This window comes from Nilaparvata lugens, chromosome 4 (genome assembly GCF_014356525.2).
Source record: "Nilaparvata lugens isolate BPH chromosome 4, ASM1435652v1, whole genome shotgun sequence".
NCBI classification, from domain to species: Eukaryota; Metazoa; Arthropoda; class Insecta; order Hemiptera; family Delphacidae; genus Nilaparvata; species Nilaparvata lugens.
The window spans coordinates 41,415,309-41,433,035 of record NC_052507.1 but is presented as its reverse complement, the minus strand read 5'-3'; the positions used below and the strand labels follow the sequence as shown (position 1 = coordinate 41,433,035).

General features: G+C 32.5%; 1 protein-coding gene across 2 annotated transcripts in view; it reads left to right on the top strand.

The window, feature by feature from the left end:
- Window positions 1-17,727, top strand: part of LOC111058743 — a 44,467-nt gene that overhangs the window by 9,567 nt on the left and 17,173 nt on the right. The window contains exons 1-4 of one of the 2 annotated variants that reach the window (XM_039427499.1): window positions 11,124-11,913; window positions 14,840-15,109; window positions 16,166-16,414; window positions 17,007-17,209. In XM_039427499.1, the coding sequence (XP_039283433.1) occupies window positions 14,954-15,109; window positions 16,166-16,414; window positions 17,007-17,209 (608 nt within the window). In that variant the 5' untranslated portion in view covers window positions 11,124-11,913; window positions 14,840-14,953. Of the gene's footprint in view, window positions 1-11,123; window positions 11,914-14,839; window positions 15,110-16,165; window positions 16,415-17,006; window positions 17,210-17,727 lie in introns of those variants that run through there. The other variant, XM_022346308.2, reaches the window with a different exon arrangement.

Genomic DNA, 17,727 nt, shown 5'->3' with positions numbered 1-17,727 from the left:
TAGTGTTAGCATTGATCCAAACAGGCCTTTTCAGATGACAAAGACAGACTTGCATCGATATATAGTAATTCTACTGAGATGCAAAATGCCCAAATGTACAGGGTTCTCTAGCTTTGAATGCATGAAATGCAAAATTGCTCTCTGCCTCAACAAGAGTAACAACTGTTTCCATAAATTCTATAATAAATAGTAGAGGAAGCATTCTCCAAATAATAGTGTACATAGAAGCAATTAGTGTGTGAGTCTTTATGTGATTTATTCTTGACTTCATCAACATACAGTAAATAATAGTGTGAAAGTAAACAATTTGACTTTTTTCAATGTGATTCATTATTAGTTTTATCAGAAACTAACTACTAGACTTATAAAAGACTCCCTCAGTGATAAATCAGGACAATTCACCTCTCCAATCCACAAATAACTGAAGAACTACAACAATAATGGGTGAGTCAAATGAATTGATCCAGATAGTACTCAATGCATGATGTAGCCGAATGGCTACAAATTGATTTTCCAGCTTTTCCATTGGAAAAACATAAGATATTTTTTTAAAAATATTTTTCCATGTTTTGTGGGCCTATAATAGACTTATATTAATTGTTTCAAAAACATATGAAAATTCATGCACTGTAGGGTATCGAAAGAGTGAGGCAGTCAGTTGTGCGTTCTCCCCGGCGTTCGCATCGCAAACATGCAGCTGCTATGGCAATTTCTGACTCCACTGTTCGACGAATTTCCCATGAAGACCTTCAATTTCATCCCTATGAATTGTCTGATCAAGAATATTGACTGAACACGAATTTGTTGCACATCAAAATGCTTGTGATATGCTGATTGACAAACTGCCTGAAGACGCATTCATATTTTTCACTGACGAGGCTCATTTCCACATGCTGTGCCTAACCTTTATGAAGGTAATAAAATAAAAATAATTTTGTAAAAAAAAAATTCGAAGAGTTGAATTGATGATGTCGGGAAGTCATCTTGCAATGCAGAACCTCCGTCTCCCGAAACGGCCTTATGTCAATTCTGGTCAGGTATCATCCTCGGGACCTCTTACGACATGCCTTGCTCGTGGAGTCCATGATGGTATGCAGCTGTGTCTTAAGCTGGATTTTGAAGGGGTGAAACATGAAGTTGGTTTAGGGTCACACATGAACCGCTGTAAATAAACGTATTACAGCATTAACTTCTAACTCTTCATACAATTCATCAAAAGCTAAAACAGGAGTTATCTATTGATTACCGATTATTTGAATTCTCATTTTATATAGATTTTTATCTTTAAACTACTGAATTTCTAAACAAATCCTTTCAGAGATTAGAACTAGAAAATCAGGGCGTCTATAGTATTCCCTGCCTGAATTGTGACAAGATGTATGTAGGTCAAACAAATAGAAGAATATCAGCCAGGATAGAGGAACACAAATTGAACATAAAAAACAAACAGTTCACTTCAGCTCTTCACAACCATGAAAAAAACACAAGTCACAAAATAAATTTGAAGAATTCAAAACAAATAGCCAACATTCAAGATTTTCGGGTTAGGATTGTATGAGATGTGCTAGAAATAGAGAAACAAGGGAGCCTTAACAAAAGGGATGACAGTACAAATATCTCTTCCCTTTGGAAAATCATTCTCAACACAGCACAAAAGCCAGACACTTCTCCAGGAATTCCATTCACCCAGCAGCGCCAGGCCCAACACGTGGAAGAAGGAGAGGGGAGGAGGTACTCCCTTTGACCACGTGGAAGAACTTATATAGCATAACAGAAGACACTTTAACGTTTGTAATAACACTGTATAAATTAAAACAGGAGACCCAAGACATCAATAGATTGAAAACACTTAAAAACTTACATTAGAAACGGAAATTTTCAGGAACTGAGTTCCCTTCCTCAACTGAGGCTCGGTTTAGTTTTACAGAGTATGCGGTGCAGACGGATGGAGAGAAAAAGGGTACAGATTCAGGGGAAAAAGTCAAGGACTTTGACTTTGAAGCATTGGTCAAAGTTCTTGTTGTGCTCAGAGCCATGGGTAGGGATGGGTAGGGAAGTATTATTTTTAAAGGAAGCCCTGTGATTGTTGATCTGGAGGTTTAGGGCAGTGGTGGTTTCACCTATGTAGAAGGCAGGACAGAAGTTGCAAGAGGTAGATGCAATTTTTGGAGATGAAATTACTGGATTGATGGATTTGATGGGTGTAGTTGGAGATAGGACTGGTAAAGGAGATGGAAGAATCAGTGATAGGACAGGTTTTACAGTGGGGGCATTTGCAAGGGTGGGTACCAGGTGGAGTTGGGTTTTCATCAGAGGTGAGTGATTTGTTTTACTGAGAATTTTCTTGAAGTTGGGAGGTTGCTTATAAATGAGGGTGGGTGGTTGCTGGAAAAGGTGTTTGGTAGAGGGATTGGAGAGACAACATGGAACAGATCTTTAAGGACAGGTTTGAGGTTTTCTGTTCCAGGAGTTTGTGGGATTTGGGAATTTTTGTGGTTGGATTAGTGCCAGTTTTGGAGGAGATTTGTTTCTGTAAGAACCTTACAGGTATGAAGTGGTAAATTGTAAATCCTTTATAGATGATACGTTGTTCTTGATATTTATAAGAGTGGTTGCTAAAGTCCATATTTTGCGAATAAATTCACAAAAAGTTGAGGCCGTCCAGCTCACAAAATTGCTGGGTTCAAACCGCAGCTCTAGCTCAGTGGTAGATACATGAATTTTCCAAATATAATTAATCACCACAAGGTTCAATGACTGGTGATTAATAATTCTTACTGCTGCTTCTATGAAGTTCTTGAAGAATACCAATAAGGAATTCAAAAAGATAGTTGATGACTGATTACCAGTAACCATGTATCCAATTGAGAATAATGAAGACCAACTATGGTTTTTTCTAGTTGATTTTTAAAACGCTCACCATGAATACAGGTATCCATCAATTTATCCTTTTGAAATTCCTTAGAACTTACACCGCCAGTTCTTGAAGCTCTCTGGATCCTTATATGATATAACTGGAATCTTATTAATATAATTATCAATATATTTTTTCTGGCAGACTAGTATGGCTATCATCAAAGGATGATAAGTACTGAATGCTCTTAATAAGATCAATATCAGTTGATTCACCAATTTTATATGCTGCAGAATATTTTTTCTTGGTACCGAGAAAGCCCAAACTGTATATCACGAGATGAATTAGGATAAAAATAAAAACTTCTATGATTTTGTATGCTGACATAAAACACAAACTATATTCCCATAAAATAATATATATAAAACATTCTTATATTTATAATTCCAATATATATAAATTCTTCAATAGTTAAACAATTATCACAAGGTTTAATAGCATTTACAGTATGTTGTGAGCTTTAAAAATTATAAATTTGTATTTAATACTGATATATGGACTTCAAGTCAATTCAGAATTCTACAATTTAAAACCTGTTCAGTCAATAGATTTAATAGGACAAGCTTTGATCAATTAGCAAATAATAATTATTAAAACTAATATTTAAAAATCTCAGGGTTTTTAATGAGTCTGTGCCGTGCATGTAAGTAAGCTTCCTACATAAATCAAATAAATTCATAAAACGTTCTTATAGACTATAAGATAACACTCAACACGTTGCGAATTTTTCTTTGACTGAATTTATTTATATAGCACTTTGATTAATTCCCCAACTCTAATTAAAAGGCCTTTATAAACGAGCTCATTTGAACTAACACTCACATTAATGATGTTCTTGGAGGTCTTGTAGAGTAAATTAATTATTTCCAATAATTAATTATGCAGGTCCTTTTCGTCTCGGCTGGGCTCGCGCATGGTCCAGATTTCTTATAGATTTCTTTCTGTATTAAAGATATATTTATGGGAACTGATTACAATTAAGAACTCTTTAACAACATTGAGTTCACAGATGAATAAACATTAATTATGTATAGTTCACATTCAAAAAAGGGATTGTCTTGATAATTTTAAAATTTAACAGGAAGAAAGAGCCCTAATTTCCATGTGCATCCTCACAGATTGGGGTCACAAGCCAAAAAAATTGATTTCCAGAAAAATTTCATCTCTTCCTTGAACGATTTGTAAGCCTCCTTCTGATTGGCTTTCTAATTTAACAAAACTCAATACAATTGGTTACTCCAGATTCAGGGTTTCTTCAACTTTATTATAGAAAAATAAATAAAAAGTTTTTATATAAATATATGGAGTGATTGTCTTAGACTATTCTAATAAATAAATTGTGATATGCGATACTATCATGCAATATACATTTAATTTTTTATATGAGTTTTGTATACTCTTGATTTTCATACTTTTTTAGATTGTAATAAATATTCATGCTGCAATAATAGTTGTCCCTATTTATTTACATAAACCTTCCTTAGTATATATAATACATCTTTTGTGAGTAAACTTTATAATTCATCTTGTACTGGTTGATCGAACAATCAGCTGATTCATTAGGTGTTGATTCAAATAACTATCGATTCATCCTAGATCGATTGATTCATTTAAAAATATGAACTGCCGTGCTTCCAATTTTTCCTTAAACGGTTGGAATAGCATTTAACACCTATCAACCTAAGGATAGTTGTCGGCTCCAATGAAATAGATTCTTGATAAACTGTGAATGGATCTATCACCTATGAATGAGAAATCCAGTTTTCAGAGCAAATGAACTTATAATCTTCAGATGAATTTATACAAATACACAAAGAACTATATCTTAAGCCTAATTATTTAGAGTTACTATGAACTAAAATACTTATCTAGTTTACAGTTGAAAAACAGTGGCTATTGGCTTGAATACACTAATAGCTATATCTTAACAAAATAGAACACAAAAATTTGTATAAAACTCAATTTAAAACATTAATAAACGAAAATGATTCAGAGCAAAATTTTACAACAACACTCGTAGCCAGCCATTTTTCTAGAGAGGGCAGAACAGGAAAAAACCTAAGTTGCAAGTCACAAAGCCAACGCCTTGTTCAGTATAGATTTTACAGACACGTCACCAAAAAATTATAACTTACAAGTTTAGAATTCACATTCTACATCTGTTCTCAATAAAACTTTATTTTGAAACTATTATTTTAAATTTTTAATATATATCTCGATTTAAATAAACCATTTATCTAGTAATTTTGTTAACCCTGCCTCGGTGACACCATGGAACAATGCAACAAACATTTACGATAATAAATTCTCCATCAAAAAGTTTGTCCGTCTATTGATGACTCTGATATTTACTATAAAGTTCCATAGATCTCGAATTGAAGATTCGATTCAAATGTGAGAAAAAATGTAATATTACAAATACCCCCCTCTTGACATAAAAAATTTTTTTAATGAAAATTGTTGAAATTTAAATTCGAGAACAGTAACAATTTTTTCTAGAAAAACATTACATGTCATCCAATAATATTGAAAATTATTATAAAAATTCATCAATAGCGTTTGTTATATGTTTCCAAACAATATCTCAAAATATAGAATATCAATATTACTTTTGATTTAGCTTTATAATTTAAAGAAAAATATCTCAACAGAAAGTTTAATATGTAAAGAATAGTTTTTTGAAATTGCACATAAATTTAATAGATAGAAAAATTCAATTTTTATTGCATAAAAAAAATTTAGTATGTTGAATGAAAATTGTATTATTATTTTTTATATATATATATATATATATTATATATATATATATTTTTCAAATGAATTGATGAATTGTTACATTTAATTTTCACATAAAATTTCAATAAATCAAAAAATGTTCATTTCTTTCACTATTGACGCAGTTGATTTTATTGATGCACATTTTGGAAAACAGTCCAGTTAAGGCACTCAGTATGATTTTCAGTTAAGTGTGACTCCAGTGTGATGACGTTAGTGTTGGGCTGATCTGGATGCACGTAGTGTTGGGCTGATACTTGTAGTCGACTGATGCATATCAAACTCGATACAGGTGACATCTCAGTTAGCATTGCTTCATGTTTGTAGTAGATGGCTGCATTCCAAATTCAATACAGAGTCACATAAATTTTGTATCATATAATTATACAATGTACATTTCAGGCTTGAAATGACAATGTAATTCGTTTTTTGGAAAAGAGATAGACGCTGCATACAGGATTAATTTAGGTGAGGATTAATTTAGGTAAGGTTTGGTTTTTTGATATTTTCAGCTTTCAAGGTTTAGAGTTCTGCATACAGGAATAATTTAGGAGAGGATTTTTTGAATCAATTCTTTCATGATACTGTGACTGTTCTTCTGAATTCAAAGTTGCGAATGTGAACATGGATGACAATTACCTCCAGGTAATGCAGTAGTGTTGAAGTTTGAGATACAAAGTCAGCAATAAGCGTTGGCATTGTTATTGGCGTATGCTTTGGTGTCGGCATTGATATCAGCGTTGATATTGGCATTGGCGCAGGCATTGGCATTGGCGCAGGCACCGGCATTGGCGCAGGCATTGGCGTAGATATTGGCATTGGCGCAGGCATTGGCATTGGCGCAGGCATCGGCGTAGATATTGGCTTAGTTATTGGTGTAGATATTGGCGTAGTTATTAGTGTAGTTATTGGTGTTGACATTGGCATAGTTATTGGCGTTGGCATCAGCATTGGTGCAGATTTTGGCATCAGCATTGGCGTAGATATTGGCGTTGGCATCAGCACAGATATTGGCGTTGGCATCAGCACAGGCATCGGCATAGATTTTGGCGTAGTTATTGGTGTTGATATTGGTGTTGACATTGGCGTAGTTATTGGTGTTGGCTGCAGCGTAGATGAGTCACACAAGTTCGAAAATCACCCAAATGTTCTTAACACTCTTCATGGCGTTCACTTGTTGCTGATTTCGAGATTCACATGATAACTATTTCAATGTTAATGTCTGTGCTGTACCTGTTATCTTAAAATGCTTATAAACTAAAAAGAAAAACTTGATTAGGCTATCAATACAATCTAATACACATGAAAATTATTTTTAAATATATATGAAATTGAAATTTGTTAACATCCTATTATACAGTCAGCAATACATAAATTGTGAAATATGGACATATCAATGAAAAATTAAAAAAAAAATCATTTTCATCTATTCACTGTTCAAATATCAAAATTTAATCCATTCTTCAAAATAGAAATAGAATTTCATAACACCCTGTATCATTATCAAAATTGTAAAAAACATCAGATCATCACAACAAAAATTAATTTCAATATATATTTCAATAGTTTCAGACAATTGGTCTTCTATTCATAATCATTTCATAATATATCTGCATTTCATTATCATTTAGTATAACATTTCATTTATAGCAAGTTCATTTCACATTTATGATTTATCATTCAGGGTTTCGAAATTATTTAGTTTTAATTTTGTTCAAAAATTTGTATAAAAAACAAATTATTTAATATTGTTAATCATCGTTTGTTGGATACTATAGTTTATTTCGACTTTTCAATGTTCTAAACACAAACTACATTTCATGACAAAACTTTACTATCAAACATTAAACAAGAAACCATTTAAAACATCAATAATATTTTGCTTCAAAGGCAAACAATATTCATAAGTAATCTGCATCTATGGCAATCAACATTATTAATCATTATTTTTGCATCTATGGCAATCAACATAAGTAATCAACACAAAAATATTATCTCATTACTGCCTCTCTAAGTCATAACCTCTGTTATTCCTTCTTTAGGCAATAATGGGTTTCCATCTCAAAAAACAATCACATACCAGCAAAATTCTAATCAACAAACCCCACTAAAAATTCTACATACACTCCAGCATCCATTTCAAACGATAATCAATCATATCAAAATTTATAGAACAAACAGTTTTAAAATTTAAAAAAAAAAATCAATCACAAAAACTTATTTCAATTAATAATATAACAAAACGTTTTAAATTGAACCATTTATTTTTTAAAATAATTTAAAATTTAAAGACTGTATAATAAGTACAAACATTTCAAGATTATAATACAAAGACGATCAAGATGAATAATGGGTAAATAAGTTCCCTAAAAAATACAAAAAAGAGAAAAAGAAAACTGGGTAAATAAATTCCCTAAAACAATACACACAAAATTGATACACTTCACATAAGTGATACATGATGAAAAAATATGTCACAAGCAAACAATTCTTTACACAACAATGGATAGATTTTAGAAAAGTTAAGTTTTATCAACAATTTAAAGATTAGGAAAATAAGCTACTATTTTAACTTCCAAAATTATTTCAGAAAAAATACAAATTTAAATGACTATGGACAAGATTGGTTAAGATATGCATCATAGAAGAAATTTACTGAATATTACACAAAGACAGGAAAGAATCGAAAATTGAAAAGATTAAGGGCCAAGAAAAATAGGCTACAGGAAAGAAAAAAGACACAATTATAGACTCTTACCATACACTGTGTAGCGATTATGCTATTCTGAATCCCGGCATAACACAGGATTCCTAATCATTGTGTGTTGGGGAATACCCTTTCATCATGTGATTCACAGTCATCATCTTGTAAATAAGCAATTTGAAACAACCTTTGAATACTAGCACATCAATGGAGACTTTGCGTTTTGTTTTCTTCAAGAACATGATATTATTCATGAGTTCATTTGTTTCAACAAAGCCGTTTTGCCTACAAAAGTTAGTCATGTTCACTTGAGAATGCATTGCATACACCTTTTCAATTTTCAGTTGAAAGTTGAACTCATCAACTTGACTCAAAGCAAGATTTATTTTGTTTACATTTTTCCTAACCTCTACAGAAACCTGTCTCATGTAATCATTCACTTTGTTTATAGTTTTCCTAACCTTCAATGTAGCAATATTACTTTCATGATAGTTGACTTTCAGTGAAGACAACTCCCTACCTACTTCTTTATTCAATTCTACTATCTCACTAGGGTTGACTTTTTCAACAACAGTAACTAGGCCTACATTGTCAGAAACTTGAATGAGTTGATCTTGTATCTTAACACTACTATTATCATGCTTCAATTTGCTTTCATCTTTATGATTTTCACTCAATGTTTCATGTGCATTTTTCAATAGAAGGTTTATACTAACCTGCTCTAGTCTAATGCTAGCAAATTCTTGCTTCATCTCATCAAACCTAGCACTTTGATCTTGTTTCAAATCATCAAACTTTTGTGTTAAGAATGCTATAAGATTCAGATCATTTTTAATGTTTGCCATTTTGTAATATGCACTGATATCTATTCATTAAAACCTGATCTCTCTTGAACCGATTTCCCACTCAGCAACAAACCATTCATAACCTATCAAGATATCTATCCTACCAATAATTTTTTATAACCAGGGATTTCATGGTGTACCATTTGGGACACTCGTAGCCAGCCATTTTTCTAGAGAGGGCAGAACAGGAAAAAACCTAAGTTGCAAGTCACAAAGCCAACGCCTTGTTCAGTATAGATTTTACAGACACGTCACCAAAAAATTATAACTTACAAGTTTAGAATTCACATTCTACATCTGTTCTCAATAAAACTTTATTTTGAAACTATTATTTTAAATTTTTAATATATATCTCGATTTAAATAAACCATTTATCTAGTAATTTTGTTAACCCTGCCTCGGTGACACCATGGAACAATGCAACAAACATTTACGATAATAAATTCTCCGTCAAAAAGTTTGTCCGTCTATTGATGACTCTGATATTTACTATAAAGTTCCATAGATCTCGAATTGAAGATTCGATTCAAATGTGAGAAAAAATGTAATATTACAGAACAAACAATTCTAACCTCAAATGTACATGCAAACTTTTATTTTTCATGATCTGCCCATAATAAATAAGCCACTTTATAATTTTTAATTCTGCCAATGGATCCTCATTATTGTTGAATTACAATTATGCATGTTTTTCTTATAACTTTAGATAATAACCATATGATTACTCTTTATCACTAACAACATTCGATTTTACTTGAGTGGTTCTTGACTAGGTTATCTTTCCTTTCTATTTTATAATTCTATTAAAGTTCAATAGTTCATTTCAAAAATATTTTGTGGTGCTAAAATACCACGTGACACAGGATAGTTACATTTCAGGAGTGATTGGTGGAGTTTTTTGAGGTACTGGTCAAAATGGTGGGGATCACTGCAAATTTTTTGGCCTTGGATTGAGAGGGAATGTGGGAGGGATCTTTTGATTTTGTAGGGATGGCAACTCTCAAAGTGTAGGAACTGTTGAGTGTTGGTGGATTTGGTGAAAGTATTGGTGGATAAAGTATTGGAGTTGGAAAGGATTACATTGACATCTAGGAAGTTGATGGAGGATTCAGAGATATTCCAGGTGAAGGAGACAGAGTAGTTGGAGTTGAGTTGATTGAGGAAGTGGGAGAGGGTATCATGTCCATGAGCCATATGAGGAATATGTTGTCAATGAAACGGGGCCATATCAGGGGGGATAGGGTTTGTTTAGAAAGGAAATCCTGTTCAAGGAGGCCCATGAACAGGTTTGCATAGGATGGTGCCATCCTGGTGCCCATGGCTGTACCCTGAGTCTGAAGATAATATTCATCTTCAAATCTGAAGGCATTGCTTGTGAGCACCAGTTTTGCAAGGTTTACTAGGAAGGTGGTTAAAGGGGTGGAGGGTGTGGGACGTGAGGAGAGGAAATGATCAAGGGATTTTAAGCCTTCAGAATGGGGGATGGTTGTGTAGAGGGAGGCCACATCAATGGTAACATGGAGGAGTTGTTGATCAGTTGGAAGGGTTCTGTTTCTTAGAATATCTATGAAGTGGAAGGAGTCTTTGAAATGAGAGGGTAGGGAGGCAACAATGGGTTGGAGGTGGTATTTGAAGAAGTTTGCAGGTGGAGAGGAATTCAACATGACTAATGTATTTGGAGAGTATTTTGGAATGGAAATGAATTTGTTGGAACCAGTAATTGCAAGTGTTGAATTTCACATCCAATTCAATGATTGAAATCATTAGTTCCTTCTTCACCGCCTGGAGCGCTCATTTCTTCTGCTCACATTTTGTCTTCTCTCCAGCAGCTGCTGCGCTCTGGTGACTGCTTTTCAAAACTGGACACAGCCTAAGCAGTTATGACTTGCATTTTTTGATGGCTGTCTTCTTCTCATCATGTCGAAGTCGTGTTTCGTTCAATCTCTTCAAGTTTTTCCAGTGAAAACTTTGTTCAGTGTAATGGGATAATTCTATTCCTATTTCTTCATTTTTTGTGAGTTGGTGGCGCGTGCGTGTAACAAATTGATTCAATATCAATTTCATTTTCCTTTGGGTGAACCCGTAACCATCTACCTTTGACTGTAACTTGGCGTGCCTTGTTAATATTTTGTGAATCTACTTCAACATTATCATCTACTTTCAACTTGGATTGACGTGCCTTGTTGCTGTTAATGAATCTGTTTCAATATCATATTGAATCTTCTTTTAAACTTGATTTCGAACTGTAACTTCCTAATGTTTGGTAATGCCCTGCCTTTACTTGACTGTTGTGTTTAAACTGGTAGCCACACACTTGCTTAGGCCTACCTCAGTTTCCATATGAACTGGACAATTCAACTAAAGTTAGCTCTTCAACTATTGAACAGTGATTAATATTTTCTTGGAAGATCTTTCAATGTTTCCATATGAACTGGACAATTCAACTAAAGTTAGCTCTTCAACTATTGAACAGTGATTAATATTTTCTTGGAAGATCTTTCAATGTTTCCAAACGAACTGGGAGTTATCAATGTGCTGTAACCAATCGTCCTATCCATACAAGTGTTGGAAATCTGCATCAATTCATCACGGACAGTATACCCATACTTCAAGCAAGCCTACCTTGACTATTTCCTGGAGCCAACTTGAACACCACTATCATGTTGAAACCCTAGGTAACTGCATATTTTTACCATCTTTGTATTTGCTAATTACCTTTATCTTCCTATCCCTTAAATAAGGTTAGGGTTGAGTTCATTTATTATTTGGATCTATTTACCTAGGCTATTTTTGATTTTTGTTGCTTCATCATAGGTCAGATTTTTGTATGAAACAAGAATAACTTGACAACCTATTGTAATTTTTTCAATCTTTCAGTTCAGTATTTGAATTTTCAATCATGAATGTTGTCAGAACATAATCTTTTCTTGTTCATGATGCAACTTACTATTGCAGAATCACTTGACATATTAAAATATTGATTACTTGGTAAAATATTGTACATCACTTGCTTAGGCTAGTTTTTTTTTGATCATCACAATTTATTATTGACTTAGGATTTTTAAAACAAACAAGCAATTTTTATTGCATCAAATATATTTGGTTCAATTACAATATTTTGTAATCTACAAATTCTATAAATATTAAATTCATCACATTTTAAATTCAATTTTAGTATTTTTCAAGCTCATTATTGTATTGTAATCTTATGATTAGTATTCAAGTTCTTTGTAAGTGTGAATTACCATAGATTCAGTGTATCTTAACTGAATTGTCTCTACTAAACTTCGATGTTTATCAATTATAAATTTTCCATATTAAACCTCAATGGTTATTGATTTTTAACTGCCTCTAATGATTCTTGATGTTTATCAGTTATCTTGATTGTCTGTTTCTCCATTTAAATTTTTATGTTTACTGAACTTGACAATTTGTTATCAACCTTAATGCTGTATGATTTTTGAGCTACTTGTATCCACTATCAAAAATTATTGTTCTGCCATTTCTATTTCAATACATTTATATATTGCTCACTTGGTATTTTTTCTCCAAGAACCTATTCATGTTAGTAATAATTTTTCCGTCTTTTATGAAACAAAGACGGTGGTCCTCATTATTAAAATTATATTGTATCTGGGTCAATGACCAATAAGCAAAATATTTACATCACATTGACCAGCCGCTCTATACTGATCCACTAGCTACCAGAATTCGGACTCAGAAACAATAGCAAGCAAAGTTAGGATGGAATTGTAGCATGGTGTTTAACGTGGAGGGGAATGAGATAAGGGATAATGAGTACTATGTGAAAGTGGAATCAATGAAGTAAGTAGGTTGGGATAGAATCAGTTCAGGATATATCAACAATCACAAAGCAAGATAGGAATTGGTAGAGAGAGCTAATTTACTATAAGGATAGAAGTTGGAAAATATCAGGATAAAGATTATTATGATTTATAAATTATTATTATTTCATAAAACAAAGAAGTAATGAGGGTCAGGTTATGAGAATTGAATGAACAAAATAGGATAACAGTAAGTGAATAATATTGAGTTATAGGCAAATGCAAATATATTATTGAGTTAATCAAAACACAGGGGAGTAGCCAATGTGAAGTTAGGAATTAGAAATTAACATAAAGTTATAATATATTCTAGTTATCCAGTGAAATATGAGGTTATATTATGAGATATATGGTAAGTTGGATTATAGGTTAGTTCAAGTTATATAATATTAGATTATGACAAATTAATTGATTCTATGTGAATTGGGATAGTTGAAATGAGTTAATAGATTATTAAGAGGAAAGTACAAAACAGAAGAGAAAGGGTTTGGAAATGTGGACAGTGGTAATATAGGAAGTGTAGACATGAATGAAGAGGAAAATCACTATATTATTTGTAGCACTTAACAGAAAACACTTTAAAGTTTTGTAATAAAAATATAAACAGGATACACACAACACGGATAGATTGAAAATACTTAAAAACTCCTGCAACTTCTGTCCTGCCTTCTACATAGGTGAAACCACCACTGCCCTAAACCTCCGGATCAACAATCACAGGGCTTCCTTCAAAAATAATACTTCCCTACCCATCCCCACCCATGGCTCTGAGCACAACAAGAACTTTGACCAATGCTTCAAAGTCAAAGTCCTTGCCACCCTCCCTCCCACAGCCCCCTCCATAGATGTCAAGACGAAAGGATTGGCTTTTATTTGGGTGCTTGGAGCTGCTTCCAGTCCTGGTCTTAACAGACCGCAATAGTACCATAACTATCAACTCTACATCAACTGTCCAATTAAATTGAAATAAATTCCATCATATATAAGAAATTTCACAGCTATCAAATAGCTTAATATAATAAATTTTTAATAAAAATAAAAATAAATTTAATTCCAATTCAATTCTATAATCTCATTTTCTAATTTTATTACACTTCATTTTGGATTTCTAATTTCAAATCTCCTCTTTTCTATCAATTCATAATCTACACCTTTCCTTATCCATAACCCACTCAAATTTGAAATCTTCCTGCTTGAAATAACCCATCATGGCCCACCAACTAATCCCATAATGCTCCTTCAATCAGTGCGCCTCCGTTCGTCTGTGCTCTATGGTCTACACAACATCTCTACTGCGTCTCTGTGGTCACGACCATTACAATGTTCAAATCTGCACTTCACTTCCTGGTTGATTGACAAAGGGGGCCCAGCCCCCGAAAATTCTCGTTTAAATGTGAGTTTTTAATCTATCCGTGTCGTGTGTATCCTGTTTATATTTTTATTATTAATATATATATATATATATATATATATATATAATATATATATATATATGTATGTATATAGAGTCTCCTTCCTCAACCGAGCAGACAAAAAAAAACTGCAGTCTGCTCGGTTTAGGAAGGAGACTCAAGTCTCCGAAAATTTCCCCCATTTCTAATGTAAGTTTTTAAGTGTTTTCAATCTATTTATGTCTTGTGTCTCCTGTTTTAATTTATATTACAAACTTTAAAGTGTCTTCTGTTATATATATTATATTTTTGCTCAAAAGCAGTATATGGCTTTAATTGATTGTAGTTGTATGTTTTTGTTCCAGACATTGTCAGCGTCGTCTGATCCGAATATATTTGATACAAGTACAAATAATGGCGCAGAATTCTTCATCAGCCTTTATGAACTGACGTCGGTGATTGAGCCGAATTCGGGGTTGATGTGGTCCGCTGTTGAAACTCTGCAAGAAGCCATCAAAAATCCTGCAGCGCAGCATGCTTTGATTCATACATTCAAGTTCGTACCTGTACTCACCGAGTTGTTGAAAAATTGCACAAATGATGATAGACGAGTTCAAGTTCTGAGATTAATGCAGGTGGGTTTTGTTCTTAGTAGTTAGTTTATCGTACAATTTTTCAATTTTACAGATCTTTTGCAGATACCTTGAATACATATCTTTTCACATTCAGTCTGAATATCATAAAGTGATTCAATTTTACAAACCTGATTACATTCCGAATTATTTCAATTTATCTTATTCTGACAGAAAGCCTTGACATTTTGATTTAGTAAATTATTCAATTTTGAACATCACGCATAATGTATTTAACTGAAGTCATATTGAAACGATTGATATATCTTAATAAGATTTAACTTAGCCTGATATTTATTTAATAATCACAGGTTATCGACTCCGTAATAACTTGAAAATCCTAATCACGGATTATTAAAAAAAATGTTTGTATATCAATCGCACTCAGATGCTGGTTCAAAATATCTGTGGATACAATTTATATATTTTTGGTGAATAAATTTGATTTTATCCAAAACCACTCTTCAGAGTCACTGAAAATTCTCTAAAACTTGAATGTTTAGACTTGAAAGTGTTTTCTGTATGACTGTATTTATCGTTGGCTATGTTTATTTGTTTTTATGGACAGACTAGATAAAAAATTGGGTTGACATGATCCTCATTTTTTAATTCACTTCGTAATGTGCTATAAAAGTATTTTATTTTGAATAAATCTAAATCTAAAATCTTTTCCAAGTGATGATTTAGTGAAATATTTTTATTTAATTTAGTTTTAAACTTATCTCAATTCTGAAGTCCTAGTTCATATATATTTTTGACTCAAAATTGAGCCAAAAGTATGAAGTGATAAACTATTTTTGGACAATTTCTATCCAAATCTGAGAAAGGAACAGTTTTGGACTTGAAGTATGTTGTTCCTTTCTCAATTATTCATGTTGAGAATGATATTGTATCTATCAATGTATAAATAAAATGAATAAACAAGTATTACAAGTATTCCTAGTACACTATTTTTTCAAGTTATTGTATCAATTAGCAAGGAACCAGGTTAAATTATTGAACTGCAATTTTCAAGTTGATTTGTAATCACCGTAACTTTTCACTGATTTATTGTTTCAGGATTGTACTTTTGGTGTAAAAATTCAATGGCAAGAAGCCTATTTGAGAACACTGATCTCATTACTGGTAGAATGGATCACGTGTTTAGGAAGGAACAACGATTTGGTCTCTTTATCGTTGGGAGTGCTTGTTAACTTATGCTGCAATAATCCCCCGGCAATCTACACGCTCAAATGTTCAATTGAATTGAAAGATCTCGTACAAGCAGTACTGGCTCTTCCAAGAAATAACTTTGATATTAGAGTACAGGTGAGGTCAAGTTATAAAATAATTTATCCAATTTCAGAAAAGCCAAACCTATTTGTAATACATTTTTTATTGAAGTCTAGACTATGATTAACGTGCTCTGCAAGGTCAGCTAAAAAGATGAATAGATATCATGATAGGTGATTTTAAGTTACCAAGCAAATTTTCTAGGATCAGTATGCCAAAAGTTGTTAAGAACAGTAGTCAGTAGTCAGAAGTTATATTTCAATTTCTAAAATATAGAAATAATCTTGTTCTGTCTAAATGACATGAATACTTTGACCAGACCCTCCCATTCCGTCTCATCCACTAACCCACATTTTAGTACCGTACGTTTATAGTATTTTATGTGTATCGTTTATGATCCAGAATAGGCTGAATTCATTAAAAATTTTGAAATTGGGAATTAATAAATGAAAATATCAGTTATCCTCAATAAATAAGCTCCGTGAACCTAGATTTTTTTGGTTTTGCTCTAGTTTTAGAGATGCAATTAAAAGGTTTAAAAAGCTTTAGATGGGAGCAGGAAATGAAATTTTATAATTTGATATTGTCAGAAACATTCAAACTTGTATAAGCTCATTAAATTTTTCAGGCGTACAGACTGCTCTCCATTCTGGATAAAATCGAAGGAGAGCTTCCTGATGATGAAATTCTATCATCTATCAAATGGACTTTCAAAAGATTACAAGAGACATTCCAGTCAAGGAGCAGTTACACAATGAAGCAAATTGTCGACTACTTCACAGATATCCAGAGTAATACAAACTTCAGAAAAGTTCTCCAGACATACCAGAGGTGAGGCATGTATTCGCGCATATCAAATTCAGTGAAAATATAATTTCCACGAGTTCCATGTACAAAAATTATGTACCCCACAATATGTTACTGCTATGTTCTATTCAACCGTATTTCTGATTGTTCGTTAACTTATATATCAATCATAAATTTTGTTTCAATAACTTAGTCGGATTTTTTTTTTCCGATAATTGGAAATGAATATGAAGATTTTCTTTTGATAATAGTTCTCGTTACAATTATGCTACTTGAAGAGTGTAACGCCCACATAAACTATAGGCTTGTGCATATCTATCATCAATATTAATTGAAAAATTTCATCAACATTAAGAAATTTATTATTTCCATATTGAATTATATTTCATAAATTCATTGATGAAACATTTTCATCTGTCCATTCATCTATTTTATAAATACGGTAGTTATTGTAAAAATTGTAACGTGCTATGAATTTTCGGCTCTAAATTTATTGTCTAAATTTAATATTTTATAAATTTGGCTTAGTGGTTTTGTGTGTT